At 42.1% G+C, this 17,403-nt stretch overlaps 2 protein-coding genes across 3 annotated transcripts in view; one reads left to right on the top strand and one right to left on the bottom strand.

Annotated features, from left to right (window-relative positions):
* LOC306783875 (histone deacetylase 4-like) overlaps positions 1 to 2,641 on the top strand; it is a 53,312-nt gene extending 50,671 nt beyond the window's left edge. For both annotated transcript variants that reach the window (XM_079277705.1, XM_079277704.1), the window contains exon 25: positions 228 to 2,641. In XM_079277705.1, the coding sequence (XP_079133831.1) occupies positions 228 to 267 (40 nt within the window). In that variant the 3' untranslated portion in view covers positions 268 to 2,641. The remainder of the gene's footprint in view (positions 1 to 227) is intronic.
* Positions 2,642 to 12,936: 10,295 nt separating this feature from the next.
* twist2 lies at positions 12,937 to 16,180 on the bottom strand. The gene is made up of 2 exons (XM_079276520.1): positions 15,445 to 16,180; positions 12,937 to 13,433 (listed from the first exon to the last, which is right to left on the bottom strand). The coding sequence occupies exon 1, from the start codon at positions 15,972 to 15,974 to the stop codon at positions 15,480 to 15,482; it is 495 nt and encodes a 164-aa protein (XP_079132646.1). The 5' UTR covers positions 15,975 to 16,180; the 3' UTR covers positions 12,937 to 13,433; positions 15,445 to 15,479.
* Between the last annotated feature and the right edge of the window lie 1,223 nt (positions 16,181 to 17,403).

Here is a 17,403-nt window from a genome sequence, read left to right as displayed (position 1 = left end):
ATTTTTGGTGGATTTGATGGTGACACCCCATCACAATTACTGTGTACCCTTTAAGTGTTACATGTGTTGCTTTAAGTGTCCATTTTTTAACACACAGAAATGTGTGTAGTGTCTCACCACCTTTCTTTGGCACTGTGGTTACTGTAATTTGGTTGTGTGCAGTTCTAAACTGTAGCATGTACAGTCAGTCCTTACATCTTTGTTTACGGTGTTATCGTTTCTCTCAGGGCTGAAGAGGAACCCATGGAGGAGGAAGCTACTATGTAAAGAAACATCATCTTCCGTCTTCATCTTTGACAGTGTCCTCACCCAGTGGGCGTCAATTTAAATGCCAGTCTCACGCCTGCCACACACGCATGGCATGTGATTGTGGGTGAGAACGAGCAGAGCGGACAAAAGTGGCGCTCAGAGGGAAACGGGAACACTGAAGGCGAGCGACGCATTCACTGATCAGCGGTGCACAGACTGATCAGCGTACATGTGTTGCATTGTCTCTACAAGACCTTGGATGTAAGAGGGACGACTCAACCCCGCCACAATGACAACCTCGAGTGCCAGTGCTTTTAAAACACTAGACATGATGTACTTTTTTTGAATGCCAGTCGGAAACGATCCGCCGTCATCCGCTTTTCTTATTGTTCTGTTCCTTCTGCGCTTTATCATCACCTTCACACCTTTCATGAAAAACCACCAGAGCTATTGTGATTGTGACTCATTGTGGATGAATCATCCCTGCTTTTTTAAGACATCCTGGACGAACGGAACAAAATGGTCGAATTTCTTGCTGTTTACCGAGGTGGTTGAAGATTACAGATGAGAAACGTCTGCAGGTGTTCTGATTCCAAAATGACTGACAGTGAAAGACTGTGCAGCCGTGCCTTTTTTTTCTTTTCTTTCTTTTTTTAAACCTGGTGGATTTTCTGTTGAACTTGCCTTAAAAAATAGGTTTTGGAACGAGGCCTCTTCTCCCCAAACCCCTTCAGCATTTCTCTCCTGGCAAGACATTCAATTCCTGCATGTTGTTGGCACATAGACTGGAGTACCTTAGCATGTTATCCTATAATTCCCTGCAAGCAGCCTGCTGTCTCTCCCTGTATCTCCAGCTTTCCTTGTCTGCCCACATTTAAATGATCTTAATTTAGAAGGTATCGTTCCCAGCCACAAGTTGGAGGTGGTTCAGTTTCAAAGGAAGTTCCAGGTTTGATTAGTATTACTCAGTGGAACCATGTATCAGATCCGGTCCCGTAGCCAGAGGAAACGTCTTTGAGGACCGGCTGCACCTTAGATACATGTTGTGACGACCCCTCCTGTGTGTCTCATCGGCCCGGCCACTTCATGTCAATGTTGCATCAACGGTGGTTAGTGCAAACCTTTCTCAGTGCTCAGAATGAGTTTCCATACCTTGAAGTGGATCAGGCAGTTATTAATCAGTCTAATGTTGAGCAATTCAGTGGCACGTAATGGGCGGGCATTGGGACCGCCATTGGCAACTGGCCCAATCAGACTGGGATCAGCTGTTCTCAAGAGAGCAGTTAAGTATCATGCTTTGAAAATGAGAATCCTATTTTTTACATTAGAATCAGTCTCACTTCTTGCAGACTAATAGGAATAACTGTTAACTCACACGGGCCAACGAGTTAAACCAGCCCTCGCTTTAAGACAACTGTGTCTCTGTGGTAACAATGACTAAAGCACCTGGGATATTCCACAGGGTTGTTCCAGGGCTGCACGGGCTCTCACAGCTGGTTTAACGTCTTTAGTCCCGACACATCTGCTCCCCAAATGTCAAGCGCTATGAGGCAGGTGTGTGTACGTCTGCTCATAAACAGTGGAGCACAAGCCGCTCTTTATAAACATTCTTGTGTTGACGCATATTTTAATAGTTCTTTTCTCTTTTTTTAAAAATGAATCTTCCATTTCTCTTGACCAGTGACCGAGCCAGTGGGATAATAACATGCAAAATGATTATCCGTGCAACTTTGAATAGCACATGGAGCTCAGATTCGGCTCTGGATGCTGAATCCTCCCAACATTTTATCAAATCTACAAACTATATCAATCTTTGTAATGATTGTTGTCGGCCTGTAAAGAGACTTTCAATACATTCTAAAATACTGTACATTACTTACCCTACCTTTAACTAAACTGGCTTTTGCAGCCGAACCCTGCTAGCCACACAGCACACCAGCCACCAACCGAGCCAGGTAAAAAGCCATAATTACATGCAATTAGTTTTTTGTACAACTTAATGTTGATGTAACTGTCCCTGTTTTGCAGAAGTTGACTGTAACCACCTCTCCAACTTGTGTTTGGCCCCTGGGCTACCTTTCGCTCACCTTTGTTTCCTCTACAAGCTAATCATGTGTAATGTGTTTTGTCGGTGAACAGGAAACAGAGTGCCGTGGTGTTTACTGTTGTTTACTGTACATAGGACACCGATCTCCTGAGTATTCCTGCCACACACGTTTGTCAATGACTACTCTACGTTTTCTTTTCTTTTTCATGGTTTTGCTGCCCTTTCAGTGGACTCCAGTGTCTTCTTTTTGTACCTTTTTAATGTCGTTTTGTTCCCGGTCCCCTTTGTCGCTATCTCTCTGTTACATTGTAAAGCTGACATACTTCACAACCGGTGAGGGTCCAGATCCTGTTTTTAGTGGACATTATGTGACTATGTTTTCTGGGTTCAGGGTTTTTGTGGGAGGGTTGGGATGCAAATGTTTCTACTTTGTATAATGATGGACAATTGTGTACTGTCTGCTCATAGTAGATTTATATAAGAAATGAATATATATATATATATATATATATATATATATATATATATATATATATATATATATATAAAAAATGAAATACTATTATCTTGTTTCTGAAGTTGGTATTGAAAAATGATACTTTTGATGGGCCTTCCGTACAGTCGGCCCTCTTTAGGGTGTTACTGAAGGCACCATTCACTGTGCTTGGCTACAGTTGGTTACGTGTTTAGTGGCATTTTACCGGTTGTCCTTTTGTCTTTCAACCCTGATGACTAGTTTTTGGCTTTATCCATCCCGTTGGTACCATAACACTGTTACAGCAGGCGTGTCATTGCCCTCTGCTCATCCACACATTTAGGCACATATTCCCATTATTCCACTTTTTTCCACGTTTGTTTTTTATGTGTAGATTTATTATTTGTACAAAAACACATTCTGGCTGGCACTTATAAAGTTTCAGTATTTTTAAGAAATGTGAGACTGAATTTGAAAATATGCATTCTACACATCGCCAAAGTGTCCAAAGGGGGGTTCTTACTCTTTCCTCAAGGTTTACAAGTTCAACCTCCAGCCCAAGAAAAATGGGATGGGTGTATTTGAATTGGAACATGGCCATGCCGTTAAATCACTCTGATGGGCCTCACAAATGACATGATCACCACTTACTTCCTTATCTGGACAAATGTCCTTAAGTTTTAATTGAACTCAACATTCCTTTAAATTCATCTAGTTCATCAGCTAAGTGATGCCTCAGGGTTTCAGGGTGGCCTGTCGTTTAGCATATCCAAAAGATCGCAGGTGTTCCGTCCCAGCAGCAGCCCACGTCTTTCTGTCCTCACGGAACACAACTCCTCCTGTACAAGGACCAACGTTTTAACAATAATCTACTATCTACTGCTATTTCATGCTCGTGTCAGCTGCTATTTTGTAAATGTACAACAACAAGGGAAAAATGGATGTGAATCAGTGCTTGCAGTAGATTGTTTGCCATGAAGTTGGTTTTCCACTAAGTACCCAAGACATAATCATGGTCTAGGCATTTGTAGAGGGGCATTATTGTGCATTCCGGTTTCATTCAGTATGGTTCAAACTCATAGCCATGTGAAAGGTACGTGATGCTGTGCATTCCTTTTATATCACACACCTACACGAACATCAATTTCTCTTGTATTTTTTGTAATTTTATCTTCTGGACTTTATTCACATTGTTGTGAGTGTACTTCATGCTTATAAACGTATGTGTGGTTGGAATATGAAAATGCGTATAGTCGGGCTATCCTGAATATCACCTTTACTTGGATACGCTGACACGTAGACACACTTGGTGAGATGCTTGTCGGTAACCCAGCCCCAGAACCTTACCAGAACCTCAGCGCAGCAGTGCCAGTTGTGGGGTTTCTACTGCTGAATGCTTGACTTTCTCAACAGGAGCCAAAATTATACTGTCTACAATGTCCAGTAACAACCAAAAAAAAGTAGATCAGCAACATTCCATTTTGTTTTAATTTCCGTGTGTTAAGAGGGCCATATCTTTATCTTTTGGTTTTAACGCTCGTAGTTCGGTCCAGCCGGGTTCGAGAACTGTTGATTTAGGTGGCCTGGTCCGACTCCACTCCATTCCTCTTTTCTCTCTGCATGATCCGTATGTCTGCATGGACTGCCTTCCTACCTACCTGTCTGTCTGTCCCATACCACATATCAGCACAAGGGATCGAGCACTGAAGGATGTTAGTACTTTCACTGTATCCAAACTGTCTTGTCTCATTTACTGCTTTTTTTTCTGCTGGGGAGGAGTTTGGGTTATTTCCATGTTGTGCTTTTACCTTTAGCATATGGAACCATTGAACCTGGAAGACCTTTGTTGAATATTTTACAAAAAAGTAATAAAAAAAAAATAAAAAAGTATCGAGCACTTGTAACACAAACAATAGATTTTATTGTATTTATGTAGAAAAACGAATTGTTCTAGGGGGATGCTTTTTAAACTGCTACAACAGAATGGACTTCTTTTTTTTCACTATACCGGGCAAGATGTGACTTTGGTGGACTTTTGGGAAGACATCTTTGTTTTTTTTTTGTCACATCTGGACTTATCTAAGGACTTCATCCAGGTGCCTGGTCATTGTTACGGTTGTCCATTTCCACTAAATAAGCCAGTTATTTGCTATGACCACTGTGGTTCAAAAACAATCAGTTCTAGGTTTACACATGTATAAAATGCATATTCTTTATTCTTTTTCATCAGTTATGTTTTTGACTTGTTCCACCGTTGTTACAGAAATAGTAAATTTGTCTCGGGAACCTTTGCTCTAACATCTTGTCTTTGACATCTACAGTATAAAGTATTGTTTTGGAAAAACTGCAATGTCTGTTTTTTTTTATATTAACATTGTGGGTTGCTGGTTTTTGATTGCAAAGAAAAAGGCTGTCCTACTGTCAGACATGACACCTGACCACAAGGGTGGTGACGATGAAAATCGATGCAGCAGAACCAAAGATACCAACTCAAGAATTATTTTTATAAAACATGGAACAAACATTACCCACAATGCACCTTAACTGGTGATCGGTTGGTTGGAGATTTGGGTTTGTCTTGTAGCAGCTAATGTAGGGGTGAACGGGGGCAATTATATCAAGAGGCAAAGCATCTCAAATTGCACCAATCAGAAACGAGACAGAGCCATGAAACTCGTTATGGTCTATGAGGATCCCTCTCTGCCAAGTGACGTCCTGTCGTGTTTTGTGTTCAATTTAAATGTCCATGTATACTCTAATCATCATATATGTTGTGGCATAGCCCATTAGTTAAATATTTTGTTCTGGGGACCTGGGTTAAATTTTCACCAACAGCCCATTTCGAATCCAGAATCTTCATTGTCCAGATGTCTTGAAATAAAATACTGCCAGATCACCTGAACAATCATCTCTGTGCGGGAACTGATGAAACATTTGACTTCTAGTGTTTTCATCACTGTCGTGACACTAACATTACTTGTAAAAAAAAAAAAAAAAAACTTTGATGACCGTTAACAAGTAGAACACAGATACAAGTTCCCACATAAAACAACTATCTTAATAGTTCAAGAGGTTTTTGAAAATTCAGTTGTCCCTGGTCTTCCCTAGCCTCAAGCCATTAGCCTGGAGCAGAAATAAGGAATGGCGACAGAGGTCTGGTAAACTCACTACTTTACAAAGTTGTTTTTTTTCTTCAGATCCAACTTGCCAGATATCACCTGAGGCAATGTATCGTCGTGCAGCTCCCTCTGGAGTTGCAAAAGGCTTTATATGACTTTTCTGCATGCAGTAGTCCTCCTCGAGACCTGCAAACAGACCTTGATGTATAAAATCGGAGGAGTTCTCCTTTAAATCCAGATGGAGGCGGCATTGCAGGAAACTGCAACAAGGGCCCCACAGTAGCTTTGGCTGGGATTAGCCCCCCCTATTTGGAAAGGTCAAAGGTCTGAGCCAGTGTCCAAATAAACAGCAGTGAATCCCTGATGTTGGTTGAACTAACGCTAAGACAACAGTCCAAAAGCAAACAATACCAATCCCGCTTTGCCTCCCCTCAAATAAACACACATTCCACTTCTTTCCTGTCAAACTCTGAATTTAGAGAGTGACAGTGTAAATACTACCTCTGCCTTAGGCTTTGTACGCTGACACGATCTCTGTAAATCACGGAGGCTGGAGACGCCATGCTGGGTCGGAGGCAAACGAAAAAGGAGCCCATCTCTGCTTCCTTGAAAGAATAAAGTTAAACAGAGACGTGAGGGACAACATTTACCATCATGCAGTTGCCGAAAAGAGCTCCAATGACTCCCAGAAGTAAAAGGGGATGACGTTAAAGCTGGGAATTCTTTATGGTTCCTGGGTGGCTGGGGATGCGCTAACGACCGCGCTTGTGACACGCAGTCTCACCTTTAGCTCACCGTAGGCGTCGACACGTTCGTCATCTCTGCTATGTAGCGACACACCCTGCGACCCCTGGGTCAGGTCAGAGGAAAGGGGGAGCCCTGAACTTTCCCCCTTTCTGAAGGCCAGCCCACAAGATGGCCGCTTCTCGCCCACAACAAAGGACTGAAATGTTATCTATTTTCCCTCTCGTTTCCACACAATGACAGTCTGGTGTGCGGCAGCTCTCATGCATGCTTTGCTCCTCTTCTTGCAGCGTCGGCCGTTGTCAGCTAGCTCTGTCATTACCCGGCCACCCGTAGGCGTAAAAAAAGACCTCATCCTCCCAGCTGTGCTCATCACCGCTCTTTTTAATTGCAGGTTTGACTGACTCGAAATGGCGATGAGGCTTTGGCCAGCTGCTCAGATGACAAATACAACTAATTACAGACGAGTCATTAGGGTCAGTTTGGGGGATCCTCGAGGTGACCCAGTCAAGTAAAGTCCACGAAATCGGAGTAGGAAACGCCTTGGCAAGTTCTTTTAAGTCTGTTTGTAGCTGACAAATAGGATGTAAATGTACGTTAGGGTGTCTGCGACCATTTGCCGTTCTTTCCATTGGATGTTCCACCAGTCCAGTCGGCACCTCTGATCCATAGCGTGTTTGAAAAGCTGCGCAGCGTTTGCTTGTCTTGCTACTGTATGTGTTTAGTCTGGTGTCGAGCGTGCACGGACATCAAAAGGTCAGGGACACACGAGGCTGTTGCAAACACTGAGGCTGGGGTCGCTGTCGGGCTGAGGGTGTTGAGAGCACAAGCGCCAGTGTAAAGTTCACACACGTGCAGCCAACAATTCTTCTGCTTGATCTTAAAGATGGAGGACGGTGCACAAAGAAAAGACAGTATTCCTGTTATGTGAATAATTATGGGCAACCTGTCACTTCTGTAAAAGGCCAGATCACAACTGGGGGAAATGAAGGAGAAAGAGAAGAGAGGCTCTGGCACTGAAACTCTCCTTCGGGCTCAGCTTTTTCTGGCAAAGAGAAGATGTTGGGTTTTTTTTGCCCGTACGGTAAAACATAAGGAACACATTACCTCAGCAGATAGTTAATGGTATTCCCCTCAAACCGACATGACCAAAACTGATCAAAATATCTTCTGTTTGTGATTTTCTTTTCTTTAAGTATTATTCAGCATTTCCTTTTTTAAATTTATACTCATTTGTATTTCAGAGTTGAATGGATCCTGACATGAGGTCACTCGTGGTCCAACACAAGTTTACTTACTTCTGCACATTGTGTATCGATAAATGCATTGCATGGTCTTCATCAGAGCGTGGCATTTGCTCAGCTGTCACGGAGAGGAATTTGATGAAGACCATGTTATTTGGTCAAAAGCCCCGGAGAAAAATCAAGTAAGTAGACCTTGAGTTCAAATTAGTTGTCCTCCTTTTTAAAAAAACAATTCCAATGGTCATACAAGAGATGAATGTTTTACAGGGACCTGCCTTTTCTTTCATTCTGTCACTTGTTTGTTTGCTGCCTAGCACCAGTGTTTGAATGTTTTACATTAAAGATGAGGTTGCATGGTTTAGATCTGACATAAAAGCCCTGTAGCTGTTGGTAGATTGCTGCTTGTTGTTTGGTTTGAAGCCTGCCACGAGGGGGTTCATCAAACAGCCCAAACCACTGTACGCAGACTATGTTTGAACAACGTACGGCCATTGGCATCTGTGACATTGTGCCCCTTTTTCACTTTTGAATATGCTCTAGTGTGACTCTTTCTACCCAGGGAAGAGTCTTGGAACTTGTCTTTTTCTTTTATTTTCATCAATTGGAAATGCAGTCCCATTTTTTCTTATGGTTACCTTGAGTAAATTGTTCAATTTTGGCTTGAATTAAATGTAAGCGAATTAACACTTCATCCTCAGAAGTTCTTAAGTGAAATCTAAGGTGAGGGGGTACAAGACTTGGCTCCTGAACTGGCGTGACCCACTGACCTCCGCTGACCCTGACGCTCATCACTGGTGCTAATTACGAGCAAAGGAGGGGGGGGGGGGATGTCTGTATATTACCCTACCTGTCTCCTCCACAGCCTGCAGACGAATCAAGTTTCACAGCTTGAGATGAGGACGACACTGGAACTGTTACTGACTCTTGGATACAAATAGAGAAGAGACATGGAGAGAGGCATGTCTAGGGAGGGCTATAGGTGCTGCGCCGTGGCCCCGCCTCAAATGTTTTCCTTGTTGAGATGACATCTTCCAGCTTGCCCTTCATCTGAACTGCAATTCTTCTTTGGCTGACATTGCTTGTTAACATTGCTAACATTGCTAACATTGTTAGCAACATTGCTAACATTGCTTCTTATCTCTAACATTATCTATGATAATAATGTTATCTCTAACATTAAAGTTAGAGATTTTCCAACTTTGTGGATACTGAGATGTAACAACCAGTGCTGCCCCTCGCTTCAGTCCACAGTATGCCCTTCTTAGCGAGCCACCTCGCTGTAAAAGCACCAGACAATGCCAGTGGAGGAAGACAAGGAGGATGGTGAAGGCTGATTTATTCAGGGAATGGAACAGATGACGGACACGAGGAATGAAGCAGTTTATATAATGTTGTTCACAGCAGTTGGTCTACGCTTTGTAGATGTGTGTCAGATGAGACCAGAGGAGAAGATGTGCTGCAGGGCTCAGTGCCAAGGGCAGAGTCGTACACATAAAGAATAATGCAGTGCAGACACATTCCCATGCAGAACCCGCTCAGCTACATGTTATGTTCACATTGTAGGTCTGATAGCACTCAATATTTATGGTTTTTCAGACATTATTGTTGGATGTATTTATTTTTTTAGCCTATTCGAGTGAAGTTCTGAACACAACCCAGACCCAATATCTATTGAAACAGCAAATGAACAACAAAAGCCTTCATGGTATGGACAGTTTCTCACAGCAGACACATTAATTACCCATCATACCCCTTTTTTCAGCCAAAACAAAAACAACACGACAGCTCAGGCTGTGCTCACATGGCAACGTGAGATTACAGATAGTTTCACAGTATGACACAAATCCACTTCATTTTTCTTTCTCAACAGCACCACAGACGAAGAAGGAAAATATCCAACTACCAATAGGCTGCTTTTACACTTCATTTCCTGTCCCATTTTAAAGTCCAGGTACACAAGAACCCCCCCCCCCCCCCACACACACACACACACACACACACACACACACTCAATATGGTGGTGTTATTTACTGTCACTGCATGTCCTGAAGGCACGAGGCGTTTCTCTTTTCACAGATTGCAACACAGAGAGGAGTCATGCTGTTCCCTCAAGGAGGCTTTAACATGAGGATGCAGTATGAGAGCCTCACAGTGTTTGACAAAGCCAATGTCATTTTGTTTTCCCAACATGTAAAGCCTCTCCAAGGTTGTTATGAGGCTGTTAGATAAATATCTTGACTGAGATAAGAGGGCTTGTGACTGAAAGTTGATTGATTTGAATCCTCATCCTTTTCGGGTTATTATTGCTTCTCTTTTCCATCAACAAAAGAGTGCATCTGGATCAGACTTCAGGTGTGTATAAAATTATGTGTGCCCACTTTGTCTACAGAGATGAAGTCTTAAAGAAGGAAAAGAAAAAAGGAAGCACCGGCCCTGAGGTGTGATGATTATGCAGAGGGGGCCCTCTAGAGCTGGATCCTGGAAACCTGATTAAATGATAGAATGAAGGAAAGGCAGAGTGGAGCTGAAGAAAAGGACCAGAACCACTGCTAATTTCTTTTTTATCCAGGCGGCCTTGACAGCCGAGGCTCTGCCAGGTTTCTCTGAACCCTGAGAGGCGTCTCGCTCTCGGCTCCACTACGTTAGGTTTTGCGTCAGAGTTGCTCTATTAGTTTAGCCGTCAAAATGTCTGCATGTCTGCACACACCAATGCCAAAGCCACCCACGTTATTTTATTCTTTTTACCATAACCATGAAGTATATTAAAACCTTTGTACTTTGAACGCAGCGCCTGTTTCTGCACGTTAAACAGCAAAGATAAAGATAAGGATTTGAAAATCTATAAACTTGTCAGCTAAACTCATCGAATAAAGTGCAACACAAAAAACAATAATTTGAGATAATATGGAACATGCTGGTATAAAATTATTTCTTGCCCAATTTTATAGAATGATTTAACTTTTGGTTTTTCTTGTTTGTTTTTTAATTATTAATAATAAAAGTAAGCTGTTTTCGGGACAAACGCTATTATTAAAATGAATGATCTTTAAATGCACCTCATTTGATCCATTTAACCAAGAGATCCTGAACAGCACACAATGAGAAAACGAGAGAGAGAGAGAGAGAGAGAGAGAGATCAAAACTTAAGTCAGACAGCTGACTTTTAGCTTTGCCAACACACACACACACACACACACAGGAAGTTGAAAGTGGCGTAAGGCGAACCTTAGATTTTTTTCTTATTTTAATTTTTACTGAACCTGACGAACACCGAATACTGTTTGAGGCCCACAGAGTGTAAACCTTCACTTTATTCCCTTTTTACTGCAAATTAAAATTTTGTAGCTTTTTCCGTCCGATTTTACGGGAAACATCTGGATCTCTCGCACCGCTGGAGAAGTTGCCCCCGGTGCTGTGCTGCTCAGCTGTGAGGGCCCGGGATAATGAGCAGGTTTCAGACGGGCTCCTACGGATAAGCCGGCGTAGGTAGGAAGGGCTGTCCAACAGCGTCCGAGACCACCGTGCCAAACGTGCAAGACTTGTGCATCTTTGACATGTCATTATGAAAGATTTTCTGATTCTACAGAGAATGAGTGTATACTCGAGCATGTGTGAATTCACCCAGCTTTACCGGTGTGTGTGTGTGTGTGTGTGTCGCTGCAAGGACTTAATGCATGCAGTCCTCCTGTGATGTGTGTCACACCTGAACTGGCAAAATTAGAATTAGTCACAGAGATCCCAGTGTCCCATAAATCACTCAATTTAAAAAGCATGGCCTTGGAATGAATGCAGCTGATTTCCCTTTTTGTATGCCTCCTTTAGCCACACTGGTGAACAATAAGATTATTAATAAAAAGCAAGGGACACATGACTTTCTCCACAAAAGGAATCACAGAAAAAGGGAAGAGTGTGTGTGTGTTAACTCCAATAAATAATGGGGGTTTGGTGCATCAGCAGCTGGACTAGAAAGCCACTGTTCTCACAGGTGTTTCCTCTTCAAACCACACTGACCTTGAGAGAATCAGATATACTGGCAATACCATGAATACTTTTCTCCAACCGTTCAGGCTTTTTTTCCAGGAGATTTTATGGCGTCCTCGTCGTGCTATGTGTAGCATTTGTCATCATCTGAGTACTTTTATTTTGTAAAGCAGTTTCCCAACTGGGGAATGTCTGACTGGCATTTCCTGGCCTGTTTCCATCTAAGATCCTGATGTAGATTCACTGCAGTTGAAGTGAAAGTTTAGTGTTTGTTTTTGCTGGTGATAAAACGATTAAGCTGTTTAAAAGTGCCACTTGAAAGTCAAGATTTCAACGGTGCAAAGTTTAGCTGAGACAGCAACAGAGAGCCAGCCTACCATTTTACACCAGAGAGCCCCAACGTTAACAATGAGGTCCTTTCAGTGTTGCGATTGCATCTAACTATGTCTGGGAAACGGAGATGTAAACAATTTTAATGCTTTAAGAGTCAGCGGTAGAGAGTCAAAGGAATGAATTCAGTCGTCTCTTCTATTTCCTGGCTTGTTTTGTCAATAATTATTATTTTAAAGCTGCAGGCTGAGAGTTATTGTCCTTATCTGCGGTCGTTGGGGCTCCCTGCTCGTTAAAGAGCCCAAAGGCATCGCTATTTCCAATGATTACTCGTTATTCAAGTGGACAAGCATTTTATATGGCTGAGTTTGAAATTGGCTCAAATTTCCTCCACTGTTAATGAAGCTGTATATTTTATGGCCGTTTCATTCTTTTTTGTGAAGTCTCTTTTCTTTGCATAACAAGAGTAAGGGGAGAAAGAAAGGGGGAGATTTTCACACCCAGAAATGAAGAAAACGTGTTGTTGTGCTGTTGGTCTTTTTTTCCTCCCCAATCTAGCCGCCATAACCTGACACGCAAAACACATTGTTTTATGCTTCTCTAAATATATATATACTTCCATTATCATCTTGTTCGATGAAAATTTGTATGAATTTGACTCACTTCATTTGACTTTATTCAGCCAAACTAAACGCCATTATGTTAAAGATTAAAAGAAAAGAAAGAAAGCAACCATATTTTGTTCAAAAATATGTGTTTTAATAAATAAGCAAAAACAAAAAATGCACATGGACGGAGTTTGGAGACTTGCTAAAGAAAGTCAGTGGAACAAATCCATGTAGCAAATGACTCTAAATTGCATTGGTCCCTTTACAGGCAGGCATACTTACACAGGTATGTACAATATGCATTCATCTATATATATTTATACTTTGGTTTAAAGTCTTTGAAAAACAAAATATACACATATATCCTTCTAAAAACGATTAAAGGATGGCTTTTGTTGAAATACAGGCCGAGCTGTCTGTCTTTTCCCTCCTCTCTCTGCCACAAACAGCTCCAGACACTCAGAAGCAGTGTGATGAATCTGCATCCACACGCACACACACACACGCACGCACGCACACACACATTCCCCAAGAGTTTGTAGTTGTGGGTCACATTACGTCTCTCCGCCATGCCTTTGAGGTCGATGGGTTCTTCAATAATCCCTTTGGTCTTCGTACTTTGTAGAAGTAAACAGTCTGCAATGGAGGGAAGAGATGAATATACAAATCATTATTTAAATGCAAACTAACTGCATGCATGACACCTATTGATTTTGGCTTTTTTTGTGTGGATATATATATTTTATTTTCCATTCACTGATTCGCCTGGCTCGTGGGAAGTCATTAATGAATCAGTGATTAGCCACTGAGCTGAGTAAAACCACATGGCGACTGAAAAGCAGGAAAATAGTGTATTTGAAATGTAGCCTACAGCTGCAGTTAAATACAGAGGAATAAAAAACACACACAGTTTCTCTGGCTTTTCGTTTGACACACCTGAGTAAATTCACGCGTTTGCATTTCTCTGTGGATTAGTGGACAGTCCTGAAACAATAAAATCGAATTCCTCAGAGCAACAGAGTCAGTATGGTCGCAATTTATAATATTTGTCCATGTCTTTTTTTCATGTTTATGAATAATATCCACATGTGGATGAAGATATTAATTATTTTCCCGTTTTAATCCTAGCAACCAAACATGTATTCCTAGAGAGCAGAGTACCTCATGTATGAATGTGTATGCCACATATTTTGATAAAGAAAAGGAGTTTCAAAGATTGATATAAATGTTTCAATGTTTTGTTAATTTCTTTAACATTCCATTCAACTAAAAAAAAAAACTTTTAATTTACTGTGCTTACACAAATCATTGTAATGAAGCTTATTCTTCTCCCCCACTGCACCAGGGTTGGTTTACAAGACAACAAAGCCCCGGTGATGGGCGGTCTGCTAACTACACGTCAGGCCCATGAGAACCAAACAAACCCTGCTCCTATATTATTCTAACCAAAGTGACATTTAGTGTCACCTAGTTTGTGCTCTTTCACCAGTCAAACCATCTCATAAGAAGCAGCCTTAAACTACATTACCAACCTGTGCTTTTATTTTGTAATGATTTTGTATTAATTCTCAATTCAATTACTATTTCCGCTCAAACTGACTTATCAAAAACAAGCGGGGTATTTATGTCACAATTTGGTATAGATGGTCAGTGCTGCTTGACTTTGCGTTATCTTTCAGCTCTGTTAGCAAATGGAGATTTTGGAGCTTCCGCCAGTGAAAAGGTGAACGCAAACGTTTCTCCATCGCTGACCTGGACTCTCACGACGTGAGCGAACCGGGCTGCAAATCTGCAAAACAACGTGACCAAATCCCGACTGCTCGCCATCATATTTTTTTGTTTTTATTGTCTTGCACTGGATTTAACTTTCATGTCCAGCCGAGCTGCCCATTCCTGCGGTCTCTGCACAGGAAAGCACTCTATTATGGATATAAATTACCCGCGGTGGCACTATGCAGCTGCGTTTTGGTGCAGCCCAGAACTTTATGTTTTGTTTTTTTAGCTCACTCATTATGAAATGCTGATAAGAGGGACTGAAAAAGGATTAACTGCACAAATCACAACTCGTTGATTTAAAGCGTTTCTGGTCAAAATAAAAAAAACAGACTTGTTGTCCTTTCTGGTCAGCGAGGCATATTCTCGATCCTGCGTGGCACGTGAAAACTATATTTGTTGTGTTGTGTGTAGCTATTATTAATCTGAATGTAAGTGTTATGTTTGACTGTTTGCTTGAATGTATCGACGTGTAATCTGATGGACCGGCCGTGCGCACAGCAGCCACACGCAGACGCGGAGTTGCGGCGTTGGAAAGATGCTAGGCCTCGGTGTGAAATCTGTCAGACGCATAACAAGCGCGCGCGGACCATGCGTGCTTTCGAACGTGTGAATTAAATTTGCTGGTGCAAAGCTGACGCGCACGATTGTTTTGGTAATCAGTTCAACATCTGGGGAAATTCACAGTATATGGGCTAATAATCCGTGAACGTCTAGGAGGCAGACCTCATATGCGCATCATCACAATATATTATATCTTTGTCCATATTAGTAATTATTCATTTCACTTATTCATTCACCATTTGTACAGAAAAATCTGAAAAGCACAACAGATACTATATGAATGTTCTTCTCTTCAGCTTGTGGTACCCACCGCTTTGGCATTGTAATGGAAGATCTCTCGGGACGCTAGTGAGACGCTGACATGGACCAAGCGCCCTCCATCCTCCACACGGAGAACGCGTAGCTGAGTCTTTCGTGCGCGACGTAGCTGCAACTGGACATCTTGTTGTCCATCTCGTCGCTCTGCAGCACCTGACAGAGGAAGTCAATGTATCTCGAGGCGAGCTTCAGCGTCTGTATCTTGCTGAGTTTGTCCGAGGGCAGCGTGGGGATAATTTTGCGCAGCGACGAGAAGGCCTCGTTCAGAGACTGGGTGCGCTGCCTCTCCCGCACGTTGGCCAGGCACCGCTGGTTCTGCAGCTCCTCGTACGACTGGTTGCTGCTCGGACTCGGTTTCTTGACCCGTTTCACCGGACCCGGGCTGCTGCCGCTGCTGTCCTCGCTGGACTTCTTGCTCTGCCTCCTCTTCCCCGGGAAGCTTTTCTGCTGTCTGTCCAGCTCCTCCTCGCTGGTCACCAGACTATCCACAGGGGAGACCGGAGAACTGGAGCCCTCTTCCATTTCTTTCTTGAAGAAATGCAGGGATAGAGCAGAAAACACGCCGTCCACTTTTGAAGCCGTGGTTACAAATAAAAAATAAAAAATGTGTCGATATCCGTAAAGATGAGGGGAATAATGTCTTGATGTCTCGATCTCCGCTCCTCTCGCTTCAGAAGAAACTGGATTTCGAACTTGAGGTTGGCACGCTTCTCCTCACGCAGTGAAGGTTTTTCCTTAAATTCTTTTGGAAACTTTATCCCGGTTTCAGATGCTAAATAGTTTTGGGAGTGGAAGGGGAGGGGTTTGGAGGGCGGAGGGGGAGTTAGCGCGCGTCCTGTCCGCTAATAAGCAGGAGGGACCAGTCTGTTTCATGTGTCTGCTGGGATGTGACTGAAACAACGCGCTTATTTACTATTCGTTTGATTTTTCCTATTTGCGTACGATCATCCCCATTATCAAACACGCTATGTTTGCCTTTATTTTATTATTGAAACCACAATTAATCAAATTATGAAATAAATGATTACATACTATTTTACGCATTTCTTAGAATAATTGTATTCATCTTGAATTATTGAATTTTTTGTTTGGATCATTAACAAATATTTATACAATTTTATGTAATGTATTATATAATTTCCTCAAAAGATATGTCGCAAAATCTCTCGGAACAAGTATGCTGAGGGGCTGTAAAGTGAAACCTCAGCTTGAACCATTGCTCTGTCTGCAGGGCCTTTCAGTTCTGGTCAAACCGTCAATAGTATGTTTCTCTGTACTTCTTCGGAATTGTGGAAATCTATCCGCTTGATCTTTAATCGAATCAAACCGTACGCTCTCACAGTTGCTGTAATGTGGAAGTCAAACAGGAAGGAGGCTTAAACTAACCGAGGAGCTCTCCGGTTTCTGCGGATACCTCAAGTGGACGGTTTCTCCATGCGTTTTGTCAGCGGTCCATCTCTTCATCTGTCATGTCATGTTTCCCCGACAGAGCAGCGCACAGGTGGCTCACATTACGGAGCTGACTTTATCCACTGCCAAAATGCAGAGTTTATACAAATCAGCTGACTGACCTCGAGAGGTTTCTGTGGTTCTTTACTGTTGTGGCTTTCTAGGCTATATGGACAGTGTTCTTTTGCTCCCAAAAATAATGCAATTTCATCAGTCATTTATTTTGCAAAATGTTTATTGTATCAAATTTACTTTCCTTGACACATAGAGTGAAATGTTTAATTCTGACTCTATTGTTTTAAAGATAAGACCCTCATCATACTCTGTCCAGGATGTCGTGTGTGTACAGATTATAAAACCCTCCGAGGACAATTTGTGATTCATGATTTTGGGCTATACAAAATAAATTTATTTGAATTGAATTAATTGAATACATTACTTTTGCTTGTCCTTTTTGTGCAGTTAGGGTATTTTACCCACAACATTGGATGATGTTGTTCCT

The sequence above is a fragment of the Melanostigma gelatinosum genome, assembly GCF_949748355.1.
Source record: "Melanostigma gelatinosum genome assembly, chromosome: 10".
Taxonomy (NCBI): Eukaryota; Metazoa; Chordata; class Actinopteri; order Perciformes; family Zoarcidae; genus Melanostigma; species Melanostigma gelatinosum.
This window is presented reverse-complemented; position numbering and strand designations above follow the sequence as displayed.